This window comes from Melozone crissalis, unplaced genomic scaffold (genome assembly GCF_028551555.1).
Source record: "Melozone crissalis strain CALT ecotype California unplaced genomic scaffold, PUWL_Pcris_2 ptg000032l_1, whole genome shotgun sequence".
NCBI classification, from domain to species: domain Eukaryota; kingdom Metazoa; phylum Chordata; class Aves; order Passeriformes; family Passerellidae; genus Melozone; species Melozone crissalis.
Window position 1 is genome coordinate 4,053,896 of NW_026535810.1, and position 27,514 is coordinate 4,081,409.

General features: G+C 55.9%; 1 protein-coding gene across 5 annotated transcripts; it reads right to left on the minus strand.

Annotated features, from left to right (window-relative positions):
- Positions 1 to 486: 486 nt before the first annotated feature.
- On the minus strand, positions 487 to 22,478 carry PLEKHM1 (pleckstrin homology and RUN domain containing M1). Of its 5 annotated transcripts, XM_054281631.1 has the most exons (15): positions 22,406 to 22,478; positions 21,315 to 21,568; positions 21,151 to 21,220; positions 20,495 to 20,649; positions 17,128 to 17,209; positions 15,391 to 15,638; positions 13,448 to 14,077; positions 11,957 to 12,281; positions 9,496 to 9,730; positions 8,175 to 9,077; positions 6,456 to 6,601; positions 6,128 to 6,321; positions 5,643 to 5,706; positions 5,114 to 5,271; positions 487 to 1,221 (listed from the first exon to the last, which is right to left on the minus strand). In XM_054281631.1, exons 5-15 carry the CDS (start codon positions 17,167 to 17,169, stop codon positions 1,026 to 1,028), a joined length of 3,141 nt encoding a protein of 1,046 aa, XP_054137606.1. In that variant the 5' UTR covers positions 17,170 to 17,209; positions 20,495 to 20,649; positions 21,151 to 21,220; positions 21,315 to 21,568; positions 22,406 to 22,478; the 3' UTR covers positions 487 to 1,025. The 5 variants fall into 5 exon arrangements, with proteins under 5 accessions (XP_054137606.1, XP_054137609.1, XP_054137605.1 ...); XM_054281634.1 differs by having other exon boundaries at positions 9,496 to 9,727; positions 21,151 to 21,568; XM_054281630.1 differs by having other exon boundaries at positions 21,151 to 21,568.
- Between the last annotated feature and the right edge of the window lie 5,036 nt (positions 22,479 to 27,514).

Sequence of the window (27,514 nt, forward strand, 5' to 3'; positions counted from 1 at the left end):
CGGAGGGGACCCGAGGAAACGGCTCCTCGGGAGGTTCCTGCCGCAGGAAGGGCCCAGCCCCGCTGCTGCCGGATCCGGCACGGCCTCCCTGGGCAGTGGGATGGGGACCCCATTAGGGGGGTCCCGTGGGAGCCGCCCTGCCCTGGATTTTGTCCCCGTGCACCCCAGAGAGTTCTGCTGTAGGTGGGCACATCCCAAGTCCTCCAAGCACAGGAGTGGTGGGGAAAACAACAATGGGAGAAGCTGACACTAGTGGGGAGCAGCTGGAAAGGAAAATGGGGAAGGGACCCCCAACCGCTTGTCCAAGTGAAACTCTGGAGGATGGGCAAGAAGGATGGGGGATGGGCAGGGAGGATGGAGGATTGGCAGCATCCCCATTCCCAATCCTCTTCCCATGGACACCGTTTCAGATTCAAACTGTGATGAGGTCCCACTGTGGAGAAGCAAACTCAGAAATGGTTTCACTTGTTGTTAAATAGACTTTAATTATCTTTTTGTGGGGAGGGGTTAAAGGAAAATAAAATTTCTCCCGAGGATGAGCAGCAGCAGGCCGGGAGGAGCGGCCCAGCTCTCCCCAGAGGCCACGGCCCTGGCTGGGCTGTCTGAGTGGGAGATCCTCGGGGCACCCACGGTCCCCCTGGGGCAGGCAGGTCCCTAAAGGCACAAGTGTCACTTTGTCCCCTCCCTGCGTGGATCCACCACCCAGAGCAGCCCAGATGTGCAAAACCCCCATGTAAAAAAATACCAGTTTTCAGTATCCTAAAAAACTAGAGCTTTGATCAATGTCAGTTCTCCACACCCTTGACTGGAATTCTGGGCTGACACCCTGAGGAGCCGCTGGGTTCCACAGGGAGGGGACATTGGCACCAGGAGGGTGACAGGACAGCACCCGGTTAGTCCGAAGGGGGATGGATTTGTCCAGCCCTTCTTTAGCCCTGGGTGGGCAGAGGGTCCCTCCGCAGGGCAGGAGCACCCACCCCACACTGTCCCTGTCCCCAGGGCAGGGCCAGGCGCAGGATGGGGTCTCAGGCAGGGGGGCTCTGCTCGGTCCCTGCCGCCGTCCCCGCTCCCAGGGCAGTGTCGAGGTAAGCGCCGGGCTCCGGGCCGGGCTCTGTGCTGGCCTCCAGCTGCCGCTGATAGCGCTGCCGCCGCTCGCAGCGCGGGCACGCCGGGGCCCGGGCGTGGCAGTCCCGGTGGAAGACGGTTTTGCATTCACTGCACCTGGGAAAAGAAGGAAAAAAGCGAAACCCGCTGTGTTGGGAACGTCAGAGCAAAGAGCAAACTTCCCCCACTGAACCAGGGAACACTTCCCTGTCCTGGTGTGTTTTGAGCACTCACTGAGCAGAGCCCCAGCCACGGCTCAGGAGGAGCCTCGAGTGCAGGAGCAGCAGCTGCTTGAGTGCAACATCCTCCCCAGCAGCTCTTCATCCACAACAGCAGCTCTTCATCCTCCCCAGCAGCCCCTCATCCACCCCAGCAGCTCCTCATCCTCCCCAGCAGCTCTTCATCCTCCCCAGAGGCTCCTCATCCCCCCCACAGCTCCTCATCCTCCCCAGAGCTCCCAATCCACGCCAGCAGCTCCTCATCCACCCAGCAGCTCTTCATCCACCCCAGCAGCTCCTCATCTCCACCCCAGCAGCTCTTCATCCACCCCAGCAGCTCCTCATCTCCACCCCAGCAGCTCCTCATCCTCCCCAGAGCTCCCCATCCACGCCACCAACTCCCCATCCTTCCCAGCAGCTCTTCATCCACCCAGCAGCTCCTCATCCCCCCCACAGCTCCCCATCCACGCCAGCAGCTCCCCATCCTTCCCAGCAGCTCCTCATCCACCCCAGCAGCTCCCCATCCACCCCAGCAGCTCCTCATCCACCCCAGCAGCTCCCCATCCTCCCCAGCAGCTCCTCATCCTCCCCAGCAGCTGGGTGCTGGGCCGGAAGGAGCGTGGTGGGCGCTGCCAATGTGTCAGAGAGACGGGAGTGAGGTTTGAGCTGAGGTTTGTGCCCTGCTCTCCCAGCACCGAGCGCAGTTTGAGGGTGTGACAACACCCCCTGCACAACAAACCCTGTGACAAACCCCAGACATCCACCCTCGTTTCACTGATCCCCTGACACCAATCTCGTGACACCACCCCTGACACTGATCCCTCATCACCAGCCCTTGTGACAGCATCGCTGTTGGGGACCCTCTGCTTGCCATGGCTGGGGTGGGAGAGCCCACCCTGAGAGCAGGACCGGCATGTGGGGACAGCAGAGCTGCAGGGAGGGGACAAGCAGCCAGGAGGGAGCTGCCCTGGAGCAGGTGGCTCTGTGGAGGTGTCAGAGCTCTCGAATCTGGCTCAGCAGCAGCAGGAATGTGACACCCTGCAAAGGACCCCAGCTTGGGCAGGGGTTTCACTGCTCATTCACCAGAAATGTCCCAGCTACAAGGGTTGAGGTCAATTTTTGGGGTGTGATCCCCAGCTCACCAGTGACAGTAAAATGTGGCTCAGCCACATGCCAGCGGGGCAGCCAGATTTACCTTTACTGTGCAAATACCTGGCATACAATCCATGTGTGAATAGCACAAAACACCTTAACTCCCCAAAAGATGCGTGGGAGAGAGGCAGAGAAACACCCAGCAGTGCCAGGAAAGGGACCACAGCATCTCAGCTGGGGCGAAATCCTGCTCTGGAGAGGAGCTGCAAACCCTGAGGGACTCAGGACAGGGAAAGGCTTGAGCACGGGCAGGCAGGATTTGGGATGGAAAATACCCATTCCCCAGGTGGAACAAAATTCCACGTGGCCTCTCCAGATCAGCAGTGGTGGGAGCTGCTCCCCAGGCACGGGGGGATTTGGGAACCCGGGTTTTACCCAGAGTGGTTCTGAGCTAGAACCAGCATCTCCTGCCTCCAGCTCCCCCCGAGCTGCCGGAGCAGGAGAGGCTCCCGCGCTGGCAGGGTCATTGTTTGAGGCGCTGCAGGCACATCCTGCAGCAGGGCCGGTGTGACCCGGCGGGCAGGGGCGGGCACAGGGGCAGGAAGCCGCGTTCAGCTCCCGAGGATGTCGGCTCAGCCGCTTTCCTGCTGCACAGCCTCCTCCGTCAGGGTGAGAAAGAAAGACGTCAACAAACTTCAGAGCTCGGCTCCGCGGGACACGAGAGCTCCGGGCGGCCTTGAGCCAGCTCAGCCCTGCGTGCCAGCGCTTCCCAGAGCACGGCTGCTCTTTTTGCAGGGAAAATCGGTCCCCTGGGGATGTTGTTGTCCTCGATAATGAGCTCAGTGCTGTCCCTGTGGCGGGGAGGGGAGCGAGCAGCGCTGCTCCTCCTCCACGGAAATAAATACTCGCAGCCCTGAACACACGGAGCACCCACGGATCCCGGCATCCGTGGTGGTTTCTGCAGGTTCTGGGTGTTGCTGCTCACTTTTAGGGAGTGCCAGGCAAAGTGAGACCACGCAGCCTGTGAAATCTCTCTGCCAGGATTGTGCTCAATGCCAAATAGGCCAAGACAGCACAAGAGGAAATTGGCCTCAAGTTGCCTCAGGGGAGGTTTAGGTTGGATATTATGGAAAATTTCTTCACTGAAATAGTTGTCCAACTCTGGCAGAGGCTGCCCAGGCAAACAGTGGAGTCACCATCCCTGCAAGGATTTCAAAGCCCTGTGGATGTGACACCTGAGGATATGGGTCAGTGGTGGCCTTGGCAGTGCTGGGTGAACTGTACACGATGATCTTACAGAGCTTTTCCAGGCTGAATGATTCCACAATTCTACGGCATAACCATGGAGATGTGGATCTCTCCAGCTCCAGTGGTGCAGCCTCCTGGCCTGGAAGGGTTTGACTTCTTCAGCAAACCCTGATGGTGGTGGGGATAAGAGCTCCCCTCTAGCACCATCCCCATCCTGATTCCAACTCCTGTTCAGCTGCTGCACCCTGACCCACAGCTGACCCCTCTGCAGGACAGGTCCCTCTGCCTGTGAGGGATGGGAGCTCTGTGGGCAGCGAAAACCAACCCCAGTGAGAGCCAGTATCACCCCTCTCCTGCTGGGAACATCCTCGGCCTGTCCCAGCACATCCCACAGTGCTGCTCCCCATCTACCTCTGCTGTGGCTGCCCCACCCCTGGAAGTGTCCAAGGCAGCTTGGACAGGACTTGGAAGGTGTCCCTGTCCATGGCAGGGGGTGGCACTGGATGGCTTCAAGGTCCCTCCAACCCAAACCATTTTGGCATTCTATGAAATCTGTGTCCATGTGTCCATCCTTCCTTCCATGGCTGCAGAGGGATGTAGGACAGTCCCACTGCTGCTTCCCCTCCCTCCTGCAGCCCCTGCAAGGGCTCAGACACCCTGAGTGCAAGAGGCACTGGCCAGGTGAGCAAGAGAGGGACATGCAGAACCTTCCTCCTCCTCCTCCTCCCTCCAGCTCCTTGGCTGCCCTAGCACCCAGCACCCAGCAAGGCCTTTGCAGGCTGACAGCAGGTGCTGATGGCTGCATCTTCAATCTGCAAAGTCACCTCTCTTGGTGACATCTTGGTTCTGTGAGGACAGCCTGCTCCTGCCTCAGACAGCCCAGATTTGGTTTGGAGCATCCTGGAGCTGATGGGTTCCATGAGGACACGGGCATGAAGATGTGGGCATGTGAGGATGAGTCCCACAAAGATGGGGGAACCACGAGGACGTGGGCACCACGAGGATGTGGCTCCCACAGGAATGTGGCACATGAAGACAGGGCTTCCATGAGGACATGGACACCAAGGAGATGTGGCTCCCACAAGAATGTGGGACATGAAGACAGGACTCTTATGAGGACATGGGCACCATGAGGATGTGGCTCCCATGAGAATGTGGGACATGAAGACAGGGCTCTCATGAGGACATGGGCACCAGGAAGATGCAAATCCCACAAGGACATGGGCACATGTGCTGCCACGAGGACATGGGCACCACATGGGAACCACAAGGTTTCAGGCATCACGAGGATGCAGAACCACCTCAGAGCCATTTCCAGTTCCCCCTGTGCCTTGCAAGTGGGGTGTGTGACCAGAACTCAGGGGCTGGCAGGGGCTCCTGCCTGAGGCAGGCTGTGCCCCTGGGTGCCCTGGCTGCAGCAGGACGGGCAGGGTGCTGAGCAGCTCACTCACCTGGTGGTAGTGTCGAACTCGAAGGGGAAGATGATGTCGCTGCTGTTGCAGATCTGGCAGATGAAGCCTCGCTGGGTGCACAGGTCACAGCTGTACACGTGGTGGGATGCAAACTGCAGCAGCGACTGCAGGAAGCTCTCGAAGCTGCCCTCAGCAATCTGGGGGACACAGGGGTCAGTGTTTGCTTTGGGATCCACCTGAAGGCAGGGCTGTCCTCCAAAACAACCCCCAGCCCACAAGCCTGGAATGCAGTGGGACCCCAGATTGCTGAGAGCAGCACCCACAGCCTGCCAGGATGGGGCTCCTGGCTTGGGGATCACTGAAAACCCAACTGTTGGGAGCCTCGTGCTGAAGGAGCAGCATGTGGCATCCCCACAGACACCAGGGATGTGGGGATGGGCCAGGGGGCTAGGAGCAATCTGGTCTAGTGGGAGGTGGAACTGGATGGCAGGGGGTGGGTCTAGGTAGTCTTTAAGGTCCCTTCCAACCCAAAGCATTCTGTGATTCCATGACCATACACAGCTCTCACCTGTCTCAGATCAGCCACGCTGTATTTGTGGGGACACTCCAGGAGGTAATGCCTGTGATCAAGCCTGCAAAGAAGCACAAAGAGGAAGGGGGTAGATGGTCTCCACCACACCTCCAAGAGCTTTGGAGCAAGGAGCAAGCTGGATGAAGCAGCCTTTTGAAGTGAATCACTGCAGAGCCCATTTTCACATCCCAAATCCTGCCACTGGAAATCATGTGAGAGCATTTCAAAGCGGGGGAAAAAAGAAAATAAATATCTCATCTATTTTGCCAGGTGTTTCCTGTCCAGCCAGAAGCTCCTCAGCCAGGAAGGTGTTTCCTGAGTCCCAGCTCATTGTGCTGACCCAGCCAACAGATGGATAACTCCTTAGAGCAGATGACATGGAGGTAAAACCAGACTGAGCCTTGGCAGCACAGCTCCCTGCTGCCATGGTGAGTGAGGAGGGGGACCAGGAGAGGGGAATGCCACCCCGGGAGGGAGCTCACCGTTTGCTGAGCTCCTTCAGGGCGCCGCTGCGGCACATGATGAGATAATCCCCCAGGAGCTTCAGCTGCTCCCGGCTGCGCAGGATCCGCCCCATCCTCTCCACGTGCTCGTAGAGGCTCTCATTGACCAGCCTCAGGTCGATCAGAGGCTGGTTTCGGATCTGGGTCAGAAACTTCAGGGCCTGCTTGCACACCTGGGGCACAGAGAGAGGGCACAGCTGAACACGGAGCACAGAGCAGCCCCAGAGCTCGGAGGGAGGTTTGGGCTGGGCACTGCCCATGCAGGGAATGCCCAGATGGACCTTTGGGAAGCAGATGCTGCACTCACCCCCCGTTTGGTGAGGTCCCAGTTGTGGATGAGGCGCGAGGGGATGATGCTCTCCTCGTCCCTGTGGCAGCTGTCGCAGTAGTAGAGCCCTGAGAAGGCGCAGAGCTTGGGCCTGGCGAAGGAGAAGCCGATCTGGCGGGAGCAGCCTGCGGGAGCAGGGGGTGACAGGGGACTGCTGCCCACAGCTCTGCCACCACTGCCACATGGGGGGGAACTTTGGGCAGCGTGGAATTGAGCAATGAAGTTTTGGGAAAGGGCAGAGACCAACTAAAGCACCTGTAGCATGTTCAGTGCGAGGCCTCCAGCCCCCTCCTCATGGATTTAAGCCTATGATGGTTCAACTTTTTCTCTATAAAAAGGAGGCTGAACTATCTGTGAACCCACTTTTATCCATCAGGTGGTTCAACTGTTTGGTTTTTTTTTTTTTTTAGGAAAAGTGAATTCTGGCAACATCTCAGTGGTTTAGGGAAGAACCTAAATCCCACTGGCTGTTCCATCACCTCCACCAGTACCTTTGCACTGTTTTGCCTTCACTAAGCCTTTTTCTTTTCTACTGATGTCACAAGGTACCAAAACCTCATCTGCAATGGATGAGGTTTTGAATTGGATTAACCCAAACCCACCTTAATTACAGAAGTTGGGAACCCATCTTGGCTTCCCCACCCCCATCCATGGCACTCTGGAATAGCTGGAGCTCATCTCTCCAAAATATTCATGGAGATCAAGTGTTGCTTTCTGAATTAATAAGAAAAACCAGCCTTTATTGCTGATTACTCTGAGATGGAAGGGAACACATCAGGTGTCAGGCTGGGAGGGGGTGAAAGCAGGGCAGGCAGATCCCTAAAGAAAACCTACACAGAAAAACTGGGAATTTGTCTTTTTGGCTTGTGGCTTCCAGCTGTGGGGAGGTGGAAGATACAGGACAGAGCTTGGAAGGGAAGGCAGAGACCAAATAGACCAGAAAAAAAATATATAATAAAAAGGAGACAGATTAAAAGAAAAATCCCAACCTGCTGGAGGGTATAAGAAATGTAATTGAAGCAGGAGAGAAATCTGAAATTTAATTAACTTAGCAAGGTAAAGAGCAAATTACAGCTCCTGTGGAGGTCAGTGAAGGTGCCACCAGAATCTCCCTGTGTGCTGAGAGGCGTCAGGTGAAGGGTAAATGATTGTTTTGCAAAATCAGCCTGTCACACCCATGGCAATCCCTGCTCCCGTGCTGCCTTACTGGAAAAACTGCTCCAGATTGCACCTTCCCCACAGGCTGGGGCCTCAAAATGCCCAGGAAGAGAGTCCTGAGCTTCCTGATCTAAGGTTGCTTCAACCCCAGTTTCCCACTGTCTGTGCCAAAAGCATCTAAAATGGGAGCCCAGTAACACCCCAGTTGGACTGGGCTGGGGTGGGATGGGGGCTCAGTATGGGGGGCTCACCCTGTGCCCTCAGGACACCAAAGGTGCCCCTGACTGGGACATAGTAGAAATGTCTACTGGGAGGTCTGTAGAAATCATGGGGACATGAAGCCCCACCAAGGAGATCTTGTGCTGCTGGGTTACTGGGAAAACAGAGAAGCTGCAGCTGCCCCATCCCAGGGGGTGCCCAAGACCAGCTTGGACAGAGTTTGGAGCACCCTGTGACAGTGGAAGGTGCCTGTCCATGGCAGGGGGTGGGACTGGGGGGGCTTTAGGGTGCTTCCAACCCAAACCATTCCATGATTTGTACCTGCACAGATGAAGCTCTGCGCGTCCAGGCCCTTCTCCATGGGGATGGCCACCAGGTACTGCAGCAAGAAGCCATTTTCCTTCACAATGTTCTTCAGGACCACCTGGGAGTGCCCATCCAAGCTGCCCCCCAGGGTCAGTGCCTCCTCAGCACCCTCCAGGTAGGACATGAGCACCTCTCGGACCAGCTCCCGCCACGAGGCCGCCTCCTCCGCGCTCTCAGCCTGCAGCTTCAGCACAGCCTTGGAGGTGATCACCTTGAAGAAGGAGGGTCCCCCCAGGCTGGTGTCTGGAAGGATGTCCTGGATGGTCTCTATGCCATAACTGTTGCTTAAAATTTTGTCACTGTTTCTGATTTTAAAGCACTTCAGAGTTTCTAGAGACAGGGAAAAAATGAACGGGACCCAGGTTTTGTCCACGTCCATGTACAGAACAGTCTCTTTGATGGCATCCAGCTCTGCTTCTGGAGCTGCACTCCAGTCCAAGCTGCTCCCAGGCACATCACTGTGCTGGAGAGCACTGGAATCTCCCTGGACAGGCTGGGCTTCACCTCCATCCTCGGAACACTCCAGAGTCTCCCAGTCCTCCTCCTCCAGCTGTGGCCGGCACTTGCGCAGCGCCTCGCGGATCCTGTCCAGCCAGTCCTCGGCCTCGTCCTGGGAGGGGGCTCTGAGGAAGAGCTTTTTGCCCAGGAACACCAGCTCAAAACGGCCATCCTGGCTCAGAGCCAGGGACTCACAGCGCAGCAGGGAGAAGGTCTCCACGCAGATCCTCTCCTCGTGGTCCTGGAAGAGGCGCAGCTCCAGCGGGGACAGCTCGCAGGAGAACTCCTTCCAAATGCCCATGGCGCCGCGGCGCTCCAGGCTGCCCAGCTTCAGCAGCCCGCGGAAAGGGTTGGAAAGACCTGGGGCAAGAGAGGGCTCAGTTTGAGTGACAGAGGGGAAGATAGTGGGGAGAGGAAAGCCAAAAGGGGCTCAAAGGAAGCACCCAGAGGTGTGGCAGGGGTGAGAGCCGGTGCTGGTACATGGTGGGCTGGGGCAGGAGCGGACGGGACCTTGGTCTCCATCACTGTCCACCCACACTTGGGTTTCTGTCCTCTGCATTTGGGTTTTGAGGCTGGGAACAAGTGGGATAAAGGAAAGGTGTCCTACAGAGTGGACAGACTTTCCCCCACCCATCAGAGCTTCCCTGGGCTCAGCAATGCCTTGGGAAGCTGCTCCACTGCCTCCTGCAGCTCCCAGCGCTGCCATCAGCTCCCACCTCCCCAGCCAGCCCATCCCCACCTGGAGCAGCCCCCGAGGGCAGCAGGAGGGGGCACGTACCCATCTGCCTGCGGTGCACCACGCTGAAGCCCTTCTGCTCCCTCTCTGGGGACATTTTGGGCTTCCCAGTGTCTGAGGATGGCACTGAGAGCCTCTCCAAGTCCAGAGCACTGATGAGCCCCGGGGCTGGCCCCTCGCTGTCCCCCTCTGGCCCAAAGCCGTTGGTGTCAGCTGTGCTCCTGCTGTTCTCTCCTGGGGGAGGTCTGTAGAAATCATCTTCTGAGATCCAGCTCTTCTGTTCAAAATGGAAATAATATGAATTATTAAGCTCATCCAACACCCTGTGCCCCTCTAACACACACATCCACAGCAACCCCTCCTCAGACACATCCACAGCAACCCAGGGTCTGCTCCTGCACAGCCCGAATCCCAGACACTGATGTGTGGATTTAATAGAAGGTGTCCCTGCTCATGGCAGGAGGTTGGGAATGAGATGAGTTTTAAGGTCCCTTCCTCCCCAAACCATTCCATGACTGTCTGATTTTCTGCTAGACATTCCCAGGTGGATGGTTCCCCTGCTCCCTCCAGTCAGAGAATGATCCATGGAACTGTGTCAACAGCTGGAAAATACTGGGATTGTATTCTGGTGGGATAATGAAGTCCAAAATCATTCAGTTCTCTCTCCCTAAAATCGCTGTGGAAGGAGAGCACATTCCCTGCAGTGACCACAGGTCCATGGCGTTTTACTGATGGGGGTGAAATTCCAGCCCTGCTATGGAAGGGCATGAGCTGGAGCAGCAGCACCAGGAAGAACAGAGATGGGGAGAGGCACAGAAATGTCCAGGATGAAACAGAGACCTATTGCTCACAAGAGGATGCTACAGGGGCCTGGGCTGTGCAGGGGAAAAATAAGGCAGGGAAAGCAGAAGAAGCCTCTGTCTGCATGTGCCAGGAGAGGATGAGGTCCATGAGCTGAAAAAAATAAGGCTGTAGATTCTCCAGGAGCTTTTCTGGCTACAAGAATCCCAGAATCATTAAGGGAGAAAAGTCCTTTGAGTCCCACCTGTGCCCAATCATCACTGTGGCAGCCAGACCAGGGCACTGGGTGCCATGTCCAGGCACTTCTTGGACACCTCCAGGGATGGGGACTCCACCACTTCCCTGGGCAGCCCCTTCCAATGCCTGACTACCCTTTCAGTGAAGAAATTCCTCCTGAAAGGAGCAAGGTTCTGGGACAAGGCCCCTGAGCAAACACCAGGAGGAAAAAACAACCCAGCTCAGTGCCTTGGCACAAGGGAGCAGCATTCCTAGACCCTTCCTGGGCTGCATCCCAACAGGAATGCCCTTTCAACTCCCCTCTGCAGCCTCCCAAGAGCCTTTTATTTTGAATAACAACCAAAGTGACAGCAGAAGAGCTGTCACCACCCTTTGGGGAGGATCACGGGTGGTAGCTCCTGGATTACTCCTGGGGCAGGAATGCAGGTTGCTCCATGAGTCATGGAGAGCAGGGGGAATTTCCTGTTGACACAGTATGTTATACATAGATTAGGTCAAACTGGCTCTGGGCCACGAGGAAGCAGCGGAAACGGGATAAGCGGGAGGGAACCGAGAGGAGCAGAGAGCAAAAGGAGAAATGGTCTGGGGGGTGTGAGGTACATCCTACCCTCAGCAGCATGGAAAGGATGGGAACCAGCATGGAAACAATGGGAACCGGGACGGAACAGTCAGTGAGGAATTAGGACAGGGCTGTTCAAAGGGTTTCCTACAAGCAGGGGCCAGTGGATGTAGATCAGCTCCCGATGGCAGCAGGGGAAATCCGCTGCTGCTCAGGACCAACACCCGGGAATGCCATCCCACTCTGGGAACAGATGTAATGCAGCAGGATTTTCCCACTGGGAAACCAGTTTGTTTCCTGTCCAGTCAACCCTCTTCCCTCCTCTTACGTGGCCCAGAAATGAAGAAAAGTCCCCATGAGAACCTTGACTCTGGGGCTGTTTTATCGCTTGCACACAGCCCACAGCCAGATTTGTGCAAGAGCTCACCCCTCTCCAGATATCCCTAACAAAACCAAAACTTCCTGCAGCAGCTGCTCCTGGAGAGGGATTACTGACAGGCTAGGCAGGGCTTCAAAAGCTTTGGTGCCTCTTTCATTAGGGAACACAGACTTTGATCCAGTTTCTCCTGAGGCAGCTGCACGGCCACAGCTCCACGGGGTGGGAATCATCACTGATAACCAAGTGGGAGCAGCATGAAAGATGGGAGTTTGGAGAAATCCAAAGTGGGTTGGAAGTGGATTTTGAAGTGTCCAAGGCCAGGCTGGACGGGGCTTGGAGCAACCTGGTCTAGCAGAAGGTGTCCCTGCCCATGGCAGGGGTGGAACTGGATGAACTTTAATTCCCTTCCAACCCAAACCATTCTGGGATTTCCTGATCCGAGAAATTGGTGCTGTCCCCAGTTTTTTTCCCTTTACCACAGGATACAAACCCAAGGAGGTGGGAAGGGAGGGAGCTGCAGCACGTACCGGGCACCCAGGCAGGGGAGAGAGCAGCTGCTGGGCCGTGGGGCTGCGCACAGCCTGGCTCCCCTCGCTGCCACTGCTGCTGGCTCTGCCCAGACCCTCCCGAGGGGCGGGAGCTCTGGAGGTGCTGCTGCCATCTCTGTCCCCATGCCCAGGGGCTGCTGTCCCAGCAAAGGTGTCCCTGCTGGGGGGAGGCTCCTGCTGTGCTCTGTTGGATGGTGCTGGGGGGCCTGGGGGTGGCTGGGGGGAGCAGCCCAGCACGCTGGGGAGCAGCCGTCCCTCTGGGCCGTCGGGGCTGGGCCTGGCCTTGCTGAACTCGGACAGCACCCTGGAAATGGAAAAGTGATTGGTTTGAAAGCAGCTCAAAAACAAAAGCTATAAACCCCCACCCCATTATTGCAAGTTGTAACCATGCAAAAAGGGTTCAGCGTCACTGCTGGCCTCTGTGGGATGGCAGCACGGTGTGGCTGGAAAATCCCAGTGATGCCAACAGAAAAATGTGAGATTTGTGCCCCATAGAGCAGCACCAGCCCCATGGCATGGAGCCTGTGAAGGGAGCATTTCCCAATTACATCCATCAATTTGGTTTAATTTGGTGGATGGAGGGACAGCACTGAGTGCTCCCCACAGCCCCAGCCCCATGTACAGCTCCTGGATACGATTCCAGCCTTGGACCATATGCCAAATTCCAATTGTTTTCATTAATGAGCAATTAACAGTGGAGCCTGGCCAGAGGATTGGCTGTTCCCGTGGTCCCACTCTGCTGCCAGCCCCAGAATTAAACCAGCCCAAGATTAAAACTCAAAGGAGTGTCTCCATCACGAGTTTAATCCAATCAAGGCAGGCTCTTCCAGGATCACTGGAAGATGCAAAATCTGGAAGTAGGGAATGATGATGTTATAGATGGGGAAGCAGAGTCTGCAGCTCCAACTCTTCCTGGAGACTGGGAAGAGGCATCACCCCAAGGCTCGCCTCCCTCAGAGTCACACTCTAAAGGTGACAGGCAAAATATTTACAGATTACTCAGAGCTTATATAACCCTGGAAATCTTTGTTCTGGGTGCTTGGCAGGGATAAATCACAAGGATGACAAACCAACAACCTCCCTCTCTGAGTGATTTGCCAAAGCTGCAAATTACAACCCTTCCCTGTGACCAAATTAATTTCTTTCCCCCTGTGGAAAGCCCTGGAGCATCCCCCAGCGTACTCCAGGAAGATGTGACATTCCTGAAACCAGGGAGCAGCATTTTTCTGACGTTTCTGCCCTGCTAAAGAGGACACACACACACTTCAGTGGCTATGAGCTCATCTGCACTGGCAGCAGAGTCTCAACAAGCCGTGCTGATCGTGCAAAGAACAAAAGCTACTTCCAGAAGGGGAAAAGAGCTTGTTAAAGGCAAACAGGGAGAAAGGCTTCCTGCCTAGACAGAGAAAACAATTAAAGCCCAGAGAGAGGGTCAAAGATCCCTTTGGAGAGATGTGGGGAGAGACTCACTCCTGCAGGGACCTGTCCAAGTCCTCGGCGGTGGCCGTGCCCAGGTCGGAGTCGCAGGACAGCGGCTCCTCGGCGCGCTCGGGGCTGCGGGCGCACGGCGCCGGGGGGAGGCTGTCGGAGCCCAGGCTGGACGAGAGCTGCGATGAGCTCGTGGTGTTCAGGCTCAGAGAGGATGATGTGAGCTTGATCTTGCTGCTGGCTTTGCTGATGGGCAGCACAGGGGCTTGGATCTCGATCTCATCCGACCCTGAGGACTGGGAGATGGAGCCCAGCGATGCTTTCCTGCGGGGTTCAGAGGATGTGAGGGGCTCCAGCAGCTCGGACACGGGACACAGACCCGACAGGGACAGCGGGGTGATGGTCCACTCGTTCAGAACTGCTGACTTGTAGGAGAGCTCGAAGGTTAAGGAGGATAAACCCTGCAAGTAGCAGAGGAGGAACTCGCACTCCTCAGCATCCAGGAGCAGGGCTGGGGCTTGGTAGTAGTCGTGCAGGCGGGCACGGTCCCGCAGCAGCAGCTTCAGGTAACACTCCATGAGGCCGTCGTTCAGCGCCAGCCGCAGCCAGGCCCGGCAGCGCCCCACGTCCGTGTTGATAAACATCAGCTGCTCCAGCTCCGAGACAATATTCCTGGCAAAAGAGGGAAAGGAACAGAGCAGGAGTGAGTGGTTCTGTTTTGGTCTATTGTGGGGTGCTGGAGGGCCAGAGCCTTCATCAGACACTGCCCAACCTGCTCTGCTACAGGAGTGCAGGAGCTGGGATAAAACAAGCTGTGGGAAATCTCTCTCCTTCATGGAAAGTGTGGTTTTCCATGGAGGGAGACGGCTCCTGAATGGTCCAAACTAAATATGCTGGTAAGGACCCCAGGCAGCCCTGCACTGCCTCTGGCTGACCATCCTCTCTGATTGGAGACATCTCCCACACATTGCTTGCACTAAGTGATGCAGAGAATTCCTGCTGTCCTTGTGTATTTGTGGGGTTTATACTGGCTGGATCCTTCCTTGGTGACAACCATGTGTCTAAATTCTCACTTCAAATTTAAAAGCAATCAAAACACAGTGAAAAGTGTTGTGGCAGCCCCAAAAAAACAACCTGACTAGGGCTGAGCTCAAGTAGTCCCAAACTCCTGAATTCAGCTGCTCTTCCCTAAAATCCAACAGCGACACCACGCTCCCTGATCCTCCCTGCTCCCAGCTCACTCACACACCTCAAAAACCAGAACAAAGGTTTTGTAAGACTTCTTTCCTAATTTGTCTCTCAAGACAGAAGAAAAAACCTTCAAAGGGCACAAAAATATCCCCCCTAGCATGTGAAAGAGTTATTTTCATCCACTCTTTCATAATTCAGGAGCTGGTGATGGAACTGGATGAGTCTTTCAGAACAATTTGTGTGTGGGCTGTTATTTACTGTGTGTGAACTTGACTTAGGGAGTGGCTAGAAAAACCCAGTAAACAGTGATCACTCAGGAGAGACCTCCTTAAAGGCTGGCTGGGACATGGGGAAACAGGGCCAACCATTTCCAGCAGATCCAGGCCAGGAGAGAGCCCAGATCCCTGTGTTGTGCATGAGCAGCCACTGCTGGACACCAGTGTGGCCACTGGGCCCAGAAATCCAGCCTGGCACCCAGGAATAAATAAGAAAGGGATGTGCCTTCAGTTTCAATCCTCAACTTTTTGGGGACATCAGCTCACCCCCAGCACACACTGAGCAGGGATGTTGGGGCTGAGCCCCTCTTGGCACCGCAGGGGTTTCACTGCTACTTCCATCTCCCAGGGTCCTGGGCAGCCCCCCAAAGCCCTGTGAGAGCATGCTTCCCTGCAGCTGAGGGGACTGAGCACACAGATGGGGAGAGATATATCTGTACATCGAGCCATCATCCTCATTCTCTGAATCTGACAGCACCAAAAGAAGGGATAAACCTGAGCCCGTGAATCCCTGCTCACCGATGTGTGATGCTCTTCAGCAGGCCCCAAAAAACTGGCTGGGGAAGGGGGCCTCGACCCCCTGATTTCTTCCCTTTCCCCCCACTCTCTGCCTTGATGTGCTTTGCCTTCAGGCCATGCACAAACACAGCTTCCAGGGCACTGCAGAGCGTGTTGGCATTGCTGTCATCGCTGGTGACCACGGCGTCCGAGCTCACGTACTGCTTCTGCAGAGCCTTGATGGCACTCACCAGCTGCTTCTTGATCAGCTGCAAGACAGGAGGAGCAGGCTTGGATTATAAAAGTAAAACTATTAAGAAGGATTTAATGTGTAAGAGCTCAAAAAACAGTAGGGCTTATCCACAGTGAAGCACCACACGACTCCTGCCTGGTCCTCACTCTTTGCAGCAGCTGAACCGGTCAAGCTGGGGACTCACACTCCTGTCATCTGGCTTATTTTGTTATAAAAATAATAATTTATGCAATTTTGGCTGGTGTTTCAGAACTGGGGCTGCCTTTAGAGTGTGTGGTGCTTCCTCTGCAGACAGGAACTGGCTTAAGGGGACGGGGAAAAAGGAATTGGTTCTTTCCAGGCAGTCTCTCGGGGGAAACACGAGGATTAAGTGTGGGTGAGAAAGGAGAAACTCAGAGGAGGGAATGGATCCCCTGAGCTCGTGCAGGTCAGCCCAAGCAGCATGTGACATGTGACACGGGGCTGCCAGCAGAAATCAAAGCCATCGACCTCAGTGGCTGTGCTGGGTAAACACCCAGGGGACGGGCCCCAAAACACCGGGGTTTGGAGAACATTGGGGTTCAGCTGCTGCCCTCAGAGAGACTCAGTGGATTCTGGGATGTGGGAATTTTGCCTTCCAGCAGCTTTACTTCCTCTTCCACCAGTCAAAAGCAGCCAGTTTGGTGAATTTAGCAATTTCATGCCAGTGGAAAATATTTTTCCTAAAGCAACTGAGCCTGGATATGTCAACCAATTGTTATTTTATCTTTATTTTAAATCAAGGTTGTGTTTCCCAGCAGACACTTGGAAAACACCACAAATTCCTCCTCAAATTCCAACCAAACAATCCATGTTTCAGCACCACACAGCATTCCCAGCAAAGGCTGAATGTTCCCTGAGCAGGGCTCTGCACATTTTAACTCCAGCCTGGGTTGGCTTGCACAAACCCATATTAAATTTCCAGCCTGGGATATTTTTTTCAGCATCTAAATAAGATTCCCAGCAGGTGTAGCTCAAGGACATCAGCCAGGGGAATGTGTCCCTTATTTGGGGTGCTGTTTTCCAGCTTCTTCAGCTGCCCCCCAGGTCTGCTGCTCCATGGAAGGAGCACTGAGGGCTGAGAAGAATAGAGTGCAGATGATTTTATCAGTCACGCATGGATTCATCCATGGGAGGAATAAAACACTTGGGTTTAACTGTTGATGTTGGACTTTGCTTGCTGAATGTGTTTAGACTCCCAAAGTTGGGTGAAGAGACCCCAAACTGGGGGGGGCCAACATTCCTTCATCTAGGTACCAGAGCTGAGCACCTTCCCTGCCCCACATGAGGTCTTACAAAGGCCAAGGTGATTTAAGCCCTTATTTCCTTTAATCCCCCAACTCAGACAAATCATCAAGGATCTGTTTCCAATCCCAGTATAAACCATCCTAATCCCAGCTGGCAGCACCCACAAGTCCTACCTGTCCCCAGCAGTGCCTGGAGCTGCACTGGGAGCTGGCTGGGGAGCACTGAGGGCTCTGGCTCACCTGGATGGCTTCCTTGGGGTCCTCGGGGTGGCTGGAATGCATCTCTGCTGCTGCTGCTCCCCACGCTGCCTTCACATGTCACCTGTGGGACAAGGAGGGCACGGCTGAGCACCCAGGGGTTCCACCCCACTCAGCTGCCAGGGGAAGGGCTCCTGGTGCCACCCACAAGGGATGGATCCTGCCCTGAGGCATTCTGCAGGTGCTCATGGCCAGGACACTGTGGGACCTGAGCTGGGAGTGACTGACATGGAAAGGTGCTGTGACTCCAGGGACAATGCCTGGGGACACTTCCCAGGCACCAGGAGAGTTTCAGGCAAAATAGAGCATGGCCAGGAGACCAGGAGGGAGGAATGAACCCCAGTGAGGGCCTCAGGCAGGTGTGGCCAGCAGTGCCACAGGTACACCAGGGACTGCTCCCCTTGTCCCTGTGTCCCCTGGAATGCCTAAGCCTGGAAAAGGCACCCAAAATCCAAGTGGGAGTGGCATTAGGTGGCCTGGACAAGGGGTGTCACCCCCAACAGAGCCTGGGGAGAGGTGACAGCAGTTCAGCTCTGTCACATGCCAGAGGAGTGACACTGCTCCAGCTGGGACAGACCCTATCAGCACAGAGCTGTCTGGGGAGATGGGAAAGAATCTTGGAATGCTAGGATGGTTTGGGATGGGAAGAAACCTTAAAGACCACCCAGTTTCACCCCCTGCCATGGGCAGGGACACCTTTCACTGTCCCAAATTGCTTCAAGCCCCATCCAACCTGGCCTTGGGCACTGCCAGGGATCCAGGGGCAGCCCCTGCTGCTCTGGGCACCTATGCCAGGGCCTCTCCACCCTCACAGGAAGAATTCCTTGCCAATATCCAGTCTGAATCTCCATTTCTAGTTTAAATACATTCTCCCTTGTCCTGTCACTGTCTGCCCATGTAAAGTCCCTCTCCACATTTTTTAAATGCCCCTCTAGGTACTGGAAGGCTTCGGGTTCTCCATGAGGCAGATGAACCTCAGCATCTCCCCATGCTGGAGGGTGCCAGGGCTGCTCTGCAGCTTTGGAGGGAGACAGAGAAAAAAACCAGTGTCCTCCTGATATGGAAAACCCTGCAAAGACCTGAACAGTCTGGGCTGCCTGGCCAGGTCAGCTGCCACTGCAGGGACAACAAGGGACCTTTGACTTCTGACTCTTGGCTTCCTGCCCTGCTCCTCCCTTGGGGTTGTCTGTGAAACCCAGCTGTGCCTGGAGCCTCTGAGCAGAACACATGGTGTCAGCAGGATACCCATGGCACAGCTGGATCCCTCTGCAAACACAGCTGGATCCCTCAGCAGGCACAGCTGTATCCCTCTCCAAACACAGCTGGATCCCTCAGCAGGTACAGCTGTATCCCTCTCCAGGAACAGCTGGATCCCTTTCCAAACACAGCTGGATCCCTCTCCAGGAACAGCTGGGCCTGGCATGAAAAGGGGTCTGAGGGCTGCTCCAGCCCCTGTGACTCCTAAGGACAGGAGAGGCTGGAGAAGGAATTTATTTATAGAATTCTAGAATGGTTTGGGCTGGAAGGGACCTTAAAACCCATCCAGCCCCACCCCTGCCATGGCAGGGACACCTTCCACTATCCCAGGCTGCTCCGAGCCCCGTCCAACCCGGCCTTGGGCACTGCCAGGGATCCAGGGGCAGCCACAGCTGCTCTGGGCACCCTGTGCCAGGGCCTGCCCACCCTGCCAGGGAAGGATTTCTTCCTGATATCCTATCTAACCCTCTCCTCTGTCAGTGTGAAACCCTTCCACCTTGTCCTATCAAACTATTTCCTTAAGCTGGAATCACTTGCCATCCAAATGGAGAGGGAGAGCCCAGCTGTTTGCCACAGGGCTGGATCTGCCTCTGGCAGACAACAGGATTACAATGGCATTGATGTGTCAGATTTTATTTCCAACACAAAATCCCCAGAGCTTTCTCTGGGCAGAGCTGACAGCATCAACCTGCCCTGTCCTGCCAGGCCTGGGCAGAGCCATGGCTTGCAAAGCAGCTCCTCCATGGCCACAGCCAGTCCTGAAGGCAGCACTGTCCAAATCAGGAGCAGCTTAAACCCAGAGTGGCCCAAATCTGCAGTGGCCCAAACCCAGAGTAACTCAAGCCTGGAGCAGCCCAAATCCAGACATTCCAGATCTAGAATATCCCAGACCCAGAGCATTCTGTGCAGGTACCACAACAGCTGGCCCTGCTGAGAGCAGTAGGGCAAAAACTCCTTGGGGCCAAACCCAGGACAGATCCTCAATGTTTTCAGAGTTCACAGATGATTTCAGAGAAAATGAAACTGGTTTTGCTGTGGCTTGTCATAAGATTTCCTCTCCCTGTGTTGCAACGTAGAAATGGGGGAGGACAGGAAAGTTCACCACTGGCTCAGGGGCTGCTGGGGGGCTGGGGAAGTGAGGGGCTCCAAGGACTGCAGGGAGCCACCCCCATCTCTGCTCCCACATGGGAGGCTCCAGCTCCTCAGGGCTCCTCAGGGCTGGGCAGCCTCTGCCCCTTTCCCCACCACCTCCTGCTAAACCCTGAGGACAAGAGGTACATCCCCCCCAGGACAATGAAGGTGGGAGACACAGGGATGGGAAATCCAAAAGTGAGAGGAGACCCAGGTGTGGGAGAAGACTCAAGAGTGAGAGACATGAGGGAGCTCTGAGGGTGAGACCTGAGGGTGAAAGACTCGAGGAGGGGCACAGGGTGGCATTTCTCATGCCCATGGAGGCAGCACAGGTGTTCCAGCTCCAGGACCACCCTGGAGTCCCGAGCTGGTCACAGGGAAAAGGGTGACAGCAGAGGTTTTTCAAAGACTTCACCTAAATTTTACAAAGTGAGAGTTATCCCCCCAAAACACTCTCCTTTGCCAGCATCACTTCTCCCAGAAGGAGATGAGAGGCTGCAGGAGGAGAGAGCTGAGGAAGACAACCCACCACCTTCACCATGGGACTTTTCCACTCCCACCACGACCAGTCCAACCAGTTTATTCCAGCGCCACAAATCCACATGGCACCACTTCTGTGGGACAGAATTTTCCTGAATAACGAGTGCAAGGAAGCAGCTTTGAGAAGGATTCCACCAAATAAAATCTTAGGTGAAACACAGGGAAACTGGAACAGGACACTGGGTCTAGAAAGACCTAGAGGGCTCTGGAGCACTTCCAGGCAGATCCTGGAAAGCCACAGCTGTTCTTTGTGATCTTGGAAGATAAGAGATGGGATGGATGTGCAAAGACAGAGACAAGCACAGCTAGAGCAGAGAAAACCCACCAGGTTTCCCAGCAGTCACCACCCCGGGGGCTCCCTGGGTGAAGCAGGGAAAGGCAGAGAGGTGAGGAACAACCCCAGGCACAGAGTCTGACCTACCCAGGAGAAGAGTCCCGGTGCAAGGGCAGAGCTGCTGATCTCCCAAACTGCAAACCAGCCAGATTCTTTGGGAACAGCTGGAATCAAGGTTCATAGCAGCAGAGCAGAGCCTCTGTCCCAGAGCTTGGCTCCTCAGTCTCCCGAGAAGGGACGCTCTGTGAGTTATAAATAAACAGCAGGTCACTGCCTGTGCTCTGGGATGGAAAACAACAGCCCACGACGGCAGCGTGAGGGTGACTCAAGGCCTGGACACAGAGCCAGTCATTTTCCAAGCACGAGTGCTGTGCCAGTCACCCTCTGCCCTGGGGACATGGGGGCTCTGATGGCACAGAGGGTCCAAGGGCTGCTGTGGGGACAGTCCTCTCCTCTGACACAGCTCCTGCTTTCCACCCAGAGCTGAGTGCAAGCTGGGCCCAGAGACAGCCCAGGAGCAGGAACGCCAGTGGCATGGAATGGGGATTGGCTGGTTGGAGGATAAAAGCCCTGGGAACAGCTCGGCAAGGGCTAGGACAGGACCCTCATGGTCTGACTTTGGCTCCTTCCCTGTGCCCAGCCTGATGCAGCAGCGCTGTGATTCTCACAGCAGGAACACAGGTATGGAGTGAGGAACAGGACCACCACACCACCCTTGTCCCTATTTGTCACAGCTGACAAACCTGGTGGTGGCTGGAGAAGTGTCAACTCCGATGCACCCGTCCAGCTTCTGCCCTGCAGGGCCCAGGAGCACTGGGGGAGGAAGAGCAGCCACTGAGCTCCCAGGCTGGGTGGTGACACTGTGCTTCCAAACACTCCAAACTGGGAATTTCCTTCAGCCTAATACCTGCTCCTGCACCAGGCTACAATTTGCTGGAGCCGCAGGGAGAGCTGGGCTTGGTTTTCCACAGCACTGGAGCCACCATGCACAGGCCAAGCAGGTTGTGAAAGCCCCAGCGTGTCGAGGCAAGATGTTCCCAGGTTTCTATTCCCAGTTTTTGTTTTGCTTTGGATTGCCAGCGCTGGAGTTTTCCCGTGGATGTTCCTGGTGCCATCCGGCTGGGGGGGTGGCTTGCATCCCTCAGCAGGGGACAGCGGTGACTGCAAGGAAGGAAGGGAGGAAAGGGCTTTTTAATCTCTGTGTTATACACAAGAATTACCCAGACCCTGTTTGCAACTGCTCATTTGATGTGAAAAAACACGATTTATTGAGAATGAACACCTGATAAATCAGGGAAAGCTGTAAGGATCCCACAGGTGCTGGGATCTCTGGCTGGTGAGAGGAACAGGCTGAGAGATCTGGGGTGTCAGCTCTCGTGGGGGTGAACTGAGGACCAGACACCAACCCCCAGTGGGCCCCTTGGAAAGGCATATCTGACCCGCTGTGCCCCCATGGGGGGGACAGGGAGAGGAGGAATGAGAGGCCGAGGCTGCTGGCTGGGCAGCGCAGCCCAGGCGTGCGGGGCCTGCCACGGGCGGGCTGGGGGCTGCGAGGGGGGCTGAGGAGCGATCGGGGCCTGAGCAGCCGTGGGGAGCTGGGGGAGCAGCGCTCGCAGGCAGCCCTGCGCCCCCTGCCAGACCCCGACCACGGCGGCTGAACCCGGCACCGCGCAGCCCTCCACAAACCCCGACAATCTGCGCCCCGCACCTCACGGCCCTCATCCCGCACCCCCTGGCAGCCCCGCACCTCACGGCTCTCATCCTGCAGCCCCTGGCAGCCCCGCACCTCACGGCCCTCATCCCGCACCCCCTGGCAGCCCCGCACCTCACGGCCCTCATCCTGCAGCCCCTGGCAGCCCCGCTGGCCCGGCCCTCATCCCGCGCACCCCTGGCAGCCCCGCAGCGCACCGGCTGCGCTCACCCCACAGCTCCTGTCAGGCCCCACCGCCCCCGGTGCCCCCGGTAACCCCGGCCCCCCCCCCACCTCCCCCCGCTCACCGGCTCCGCGGCTCCGGCCGGGAAACCCGGAAGTGCCGGGAACGCGCACGTCCCACCCATCATGACGTCATCGCGCGGAGGGGCGGGATCTATAGCGCCAGGCCACGCCCCGCGGGCACGGCGCGGGGCTGCGCGCGGGAACCCGGACACGGCTGGACACACGGAAACACCGGGACACACAGCTGGACACACGGACACACAGCTGGACACACGGACACACAGCTGGATACATGGCCACATAGCTGGACACACAGCTGGACACACAGCTGGACACAGCTGGACACACAGCTGGACACACAGCTGGACACACAGCTGGACACACAGCTGGACACATGGACACACAGCTGGACACATGGACACACCGGGACACACAGCTGGACACACATGTGGACACGGCTGGACACAGACGTGGACAGACCTGGACAGACATTTGGACACACCTGGACCCTGTCACATGTGCAGGGTGTCCCCAGGACGCCATGGCCCTGGGAAGGCTGTGGCTCCAGAGGCTGAGCTGTGGTGACTGCCTGCGACACCTGGGGCTTCCTGGATCCCTCCTGTCCCATTCCCAGGGGACTTTGGGGTGTCCTAAGCATGGCAGCCACCAGCAGCATCCTCCTCTGCAGTGAGTGGTCATGGAGTCAGCAGCTGAGAGCGTGGGGTGCTGGATGCAGAGCAGGGCCCAGGAAGGAGCATCTTGTCTCTAGGTAACACCGTTTTCTTAGGCTTCTTCCATCTGGAATGACAACAAGGAAACAACATCTGAGGAAATAAAGGCAAGGAAATAAGTGTGAAGGAAATTCGAGAAAATAGTCACGGAAGCAGTAATATGGAGAAAACCAAGAATATTGCCTCCAAGGAAGTGTTATCCAAGGAAATAGGGGCAAGTAAATGACAAGGAAACAACAACTAAAGAATTGGGGTCCAAGGAAGTATCCTGGGATGTAGCCACCAAAGCAGCAGCAGCCAAGGAAAGCCTCAGCAGTTCCTACATCAGAACAAGAGCTGAAGAAGAAGTGCAGGCATTGCCTGTACTCAAAGTATCTGCCAGACTCTTGATTCCCAGGAAATGAATCCCAGGCTGAGCTGTGCACTGCAGGGTACTGCGATGTGGAGGGAGAGATTTTCCTACTCCCTTCAACTGGCTGGGAAAATGCTGGGTGTGAATTAAGGGGCTGTAAATGGGCAGAGCCTGGAAAGTACAGTGCAAGGGAAGGATTTGGAGAGGTGAGGAAGAGTGGGAAGCACACATGGTACGTGACCTCACCTGCTCTACATCCTTGGGCTCGTACTTCTTCCTCTCCATCACAGATGTTCAAAGAACACCAGAAGACAAAGCTTGTGTTCCCAGGGCCACCAAGGGAACCTCTCTGCCACCACTCAGTTCAGCTCCAAAGGGTGCATAAGGACATTAGGAATGGAAACCATGGAAAACATCAGCCTGGGAGCCAGGCGGGTGTGAGGGAGGGCAAAGGGAAGGAGGACAAGGCAAAAACCTCAAGGGTGCAGAGGGGACAATGCTGCTTGTGCAGCACCAAGCCAGCACCACGGGGACACCAGTGCCATGGCCTCTGCAGGAGGACACGGCCATTCCCCTTCCCACCCACCACCCAGAGCTCTTGTGCTCACAGGAGGCATTTGGAACACAAAAGTGCTGACCCTGGAAAGCTTCAGGGGCCTTGGGATGTTTTAGAAGCACCACTGCAGAGCCTCTTACTTTGATATCCAATGAGCTATCCCAGAAGGCCTCGTTGGAATGGGAAAACTCTACAGGGAGTGCTGGAGCCAGGCACTGGCACTGGGGCTGGCAGAAATAACACCTGGGTGAGGTAGGACCAGGTGCATGCTCTGCTCAGCCCAGTGGCAGAGCTGAAGGGGGAAGTGGAAAGATAAGGAGTGTCAGGGTTTAGGAGAGGAAGAGGGACTGCTGGAGCCACTCTGAAGCAGCCATTGGACAAATGTCCCAGGCAGACACCTGCCAAGAAGCCGAGGATCACCAAGGGTGTGACCAGCAGGAGAAGGAGGGGACCCAAAAAGCAGGGGGAATGGAAACAGGTCCCTGCTGTGGGCAGCAGGGGAATCCCCTCCTGGCCCATCTCACCTTCCCAGCTCCCTCTACACAACAGGTGGAGGCTCTGGGCCTCTGGGGCCGGGACAATCACGGTGTGGCCAAGCTCCATCCAGGCTGGAGGGGCAGCCCAGGGGAGTCCGTCCAGCCACGCTGTTTGAGAGGCTCCCTGGGGACGCTGTGCTGAGGGGCAGAGGAGTCCAGGGAGGCTGCACATTGTGCAGGGAGAAATCCTTAAAGGCACAGGCAGGAACAGCCCGTGCCCGTGTGCCCAAAGACGAGCTGGTGGGGAAGCAGAGCGGCTGAGCAGGAAGCTCTGCCTGGGACTCCAGGAAAACACAGAATTGACATCTGTGGAAGAAGGGCAGCACCACAGGAAGATGGCGAGAATATTGTTGGGGCATGCAGGGAGAAAGGTAGAAAAGCAAAGGCCCAGCTGGAACTGAATTTGGCCAATTCCATGTGGGAGAACAGAAACTGCTTTTACAAATACATCAGCAACACCAGAAGGAACAAGAACAAACTTTATTTATACTGAATGCAGGGGGAAACATTGCCACAAGTGATGAGGAAAGCCCAGAGATGCCTCCTCTGGGTGTCCAGAGCTTGTGCTTGCCTGCAGCACCCTCTGGCCTTCCCTCAGCAGGGGCAGCAAGAAAATATCAGTCAAAGAAAAAGCATCCAAGGAAATAACAGCAACCAATGAAACAGCATCCATGGAAATAACAACAAGCAGTGAAACAGCATCCATGGAAATAACAGCAACCAACGAAGCAGCATAAAAGGAGAGCCTCTGTAGTTCCTATTGTGGAAAAGGAGGTGAAGAGTTGTTGGCTTCCCATTAACTTCTTCAGCCTCTTGAAAATCTTCGAGTCCCTCGAGTCCTTCACACTATGTCTCTTCCGGAAATGTTTTTCTGTCACTTTCATATGAATCTGTGATGCGTCGAAGCAATGGCTTTTCACATTTGCTGAATGGAGAAAAGCTCCAGAAAGTGCCGAAAAAGGGAAGGCCTTTTAAAAGGAAGGATGCCCAGAAAGTCAGGAAAAATGAGGGGTGCTGGGAGGAGCACCCTGCTCTATTCTGCTCTACATTCTGTGCCTCGTTATCCTTCCTCCTTCTCTGCTGCAGTATTACACAGAGCCTGAAAAAATCAGAAAGGGAAAATAGGGTTAAAGAGAGAAGGCAGCTGGTGATGGAGGCTGTGGGCAACCGGGCTGCCTGTGCTCTGGCCTGTGTGGGCAGCAGCCGCTGGAGGAGTTGGGAAGGGGCGTTTCCAACGCTGCAAAGCAATGGAGTGAGCGAGGTGAATGGGGACAAAAAGGCTTCTGGCCATCCCATGCCCAGAGCTCCCGGCTCCCGCTCTGTGAGCAGGGAGGTCTGGCCAGGGAGGGCTGCAGCAGGTGCCAGCACCTCTCCCTGCTCGGGGCTGTGCCAGCCGGGCCCAAGGAAGATGGGGAGCCCCAGCAGGGATGGCAATGGCTGGCAATGCAGAGAATGAGCCCTGCATGCAAAAGGCAAGTGGAGAGGATGGGAGTGAGTTCTTCAGCAGCCACTGTGGGGAGGGAGCGGGGAGAAATAGGGCAGAGCCATCAGCAGAGGAGGCTGTTCTGGGAACACAGAGGTATTGCTGGTGCTCACAGAAACTCGGGAGCACACCGGGGCCCAGGACATCCATCCCAGCGCTGGCGTGGCAAGGGCTGGTTGGGCTGGGAGCCCCTGGCCGTGCCCAGCGCTGCCGCTCAGGAGCCGCTCGCCCGGGGCTGCCCCAAACGCGACGTGTTGGAAACACAGCCGGGAGAGTCCTGGGCAGCGGCTCCTGCGCGGCTGCGGGGCCCCAGGAGGAGCTGCTCTGCACGGGAAAGACTCGTGGTGGCACAGCAGTGGCAGGGACAGGGAGCAGTTACCTTCTCAGACACAAATTTCTGTTGTTGCAGGAGTGGGAATCATCTTCACGGCAAAGGAAGCGCACCTAGGGAAGGAAAATGGGAGATTTGCAACATCAGTTTTCCTGTAATATTCTGCCAAACAGGAGAGGGCAAAAGCTCTCATGGCTGTGTGGCTGAAGGCAGGGGAGCAAAGCAAAGCTGGGGAGAGATGCGACAGGAGGCAGGACAAGCTTCCCTGAGGCAGGCTGGACCCTGCTGAGCTGGCTGCTGTGGATGCTGCCATAAACTCCAGGCTTGGAACAACATCTCCTGTGGTAGCCAGCACATGCAGGGCCATCTGCAGTGGCACATGGGGCTTTGTCACCTGAGCACTCCAGCTGCAAGGCAGACAGCTCCGTGTCAAACAAGAAATTGCCTTACGTGGAAGAAGATTTTCAGGAACACAGCAATGACAACGATGACAGATAACAAAGTCACAAACATGATCATTTCATGAGTGTGATGTGATTTCTGTTCAGAGAATAGGAAAGAAGATCACGGGGGTAAGAGGATAGCTCCTTCCTTTCTCCCTTGCCCAGAAGGAAGCACACAGCAGTGCCTGCAGCTCTCCTACCTCCTCTGTGGGCTCCTGATCCTCCTCCAAAGCTGTGCGCCTGGAGATGTTCTCTTGCAGAGGACACCGGCCCATGTGATCATAGGTGCCCTTGTTCTCCTTCCTCTCACTGAGCACCTTTAGAAGCAGCCCCGTCTGTGAGACCATCTTGGCACACACCAGCTTGAGCTGGGGCAGGCTGCAGTCCATCCTCAGGGCTCGCTCCACGTGGGCCATGAACATCTGCACGCTTTTGTCCGGCACCAGCAAGCGCAGGTGACGATCAACCACGGATTCCAAGAGCTCTCCTGGAACTGGATCAAGGTCTGGACCTTGGGGTCTCCAAGGTTTATTGAGGAACGTGGAGTCTTGTTCCTGCTGCTTCCAGTGTGTGCCTGTGGTGTCGGGCATGATCCGGAGGTGCCCACCTAGAGAGGATCGCTCCTCCTCTGCCGTGGCTCCTCTCCTGCTGCTCACAGCGGGGCCTCTCTGAACCAACGGGTCAGAGAGAAAATCCAGATTCCCGTTTAGATGCAGCTCATCTTTGGTGACGGTGGCTC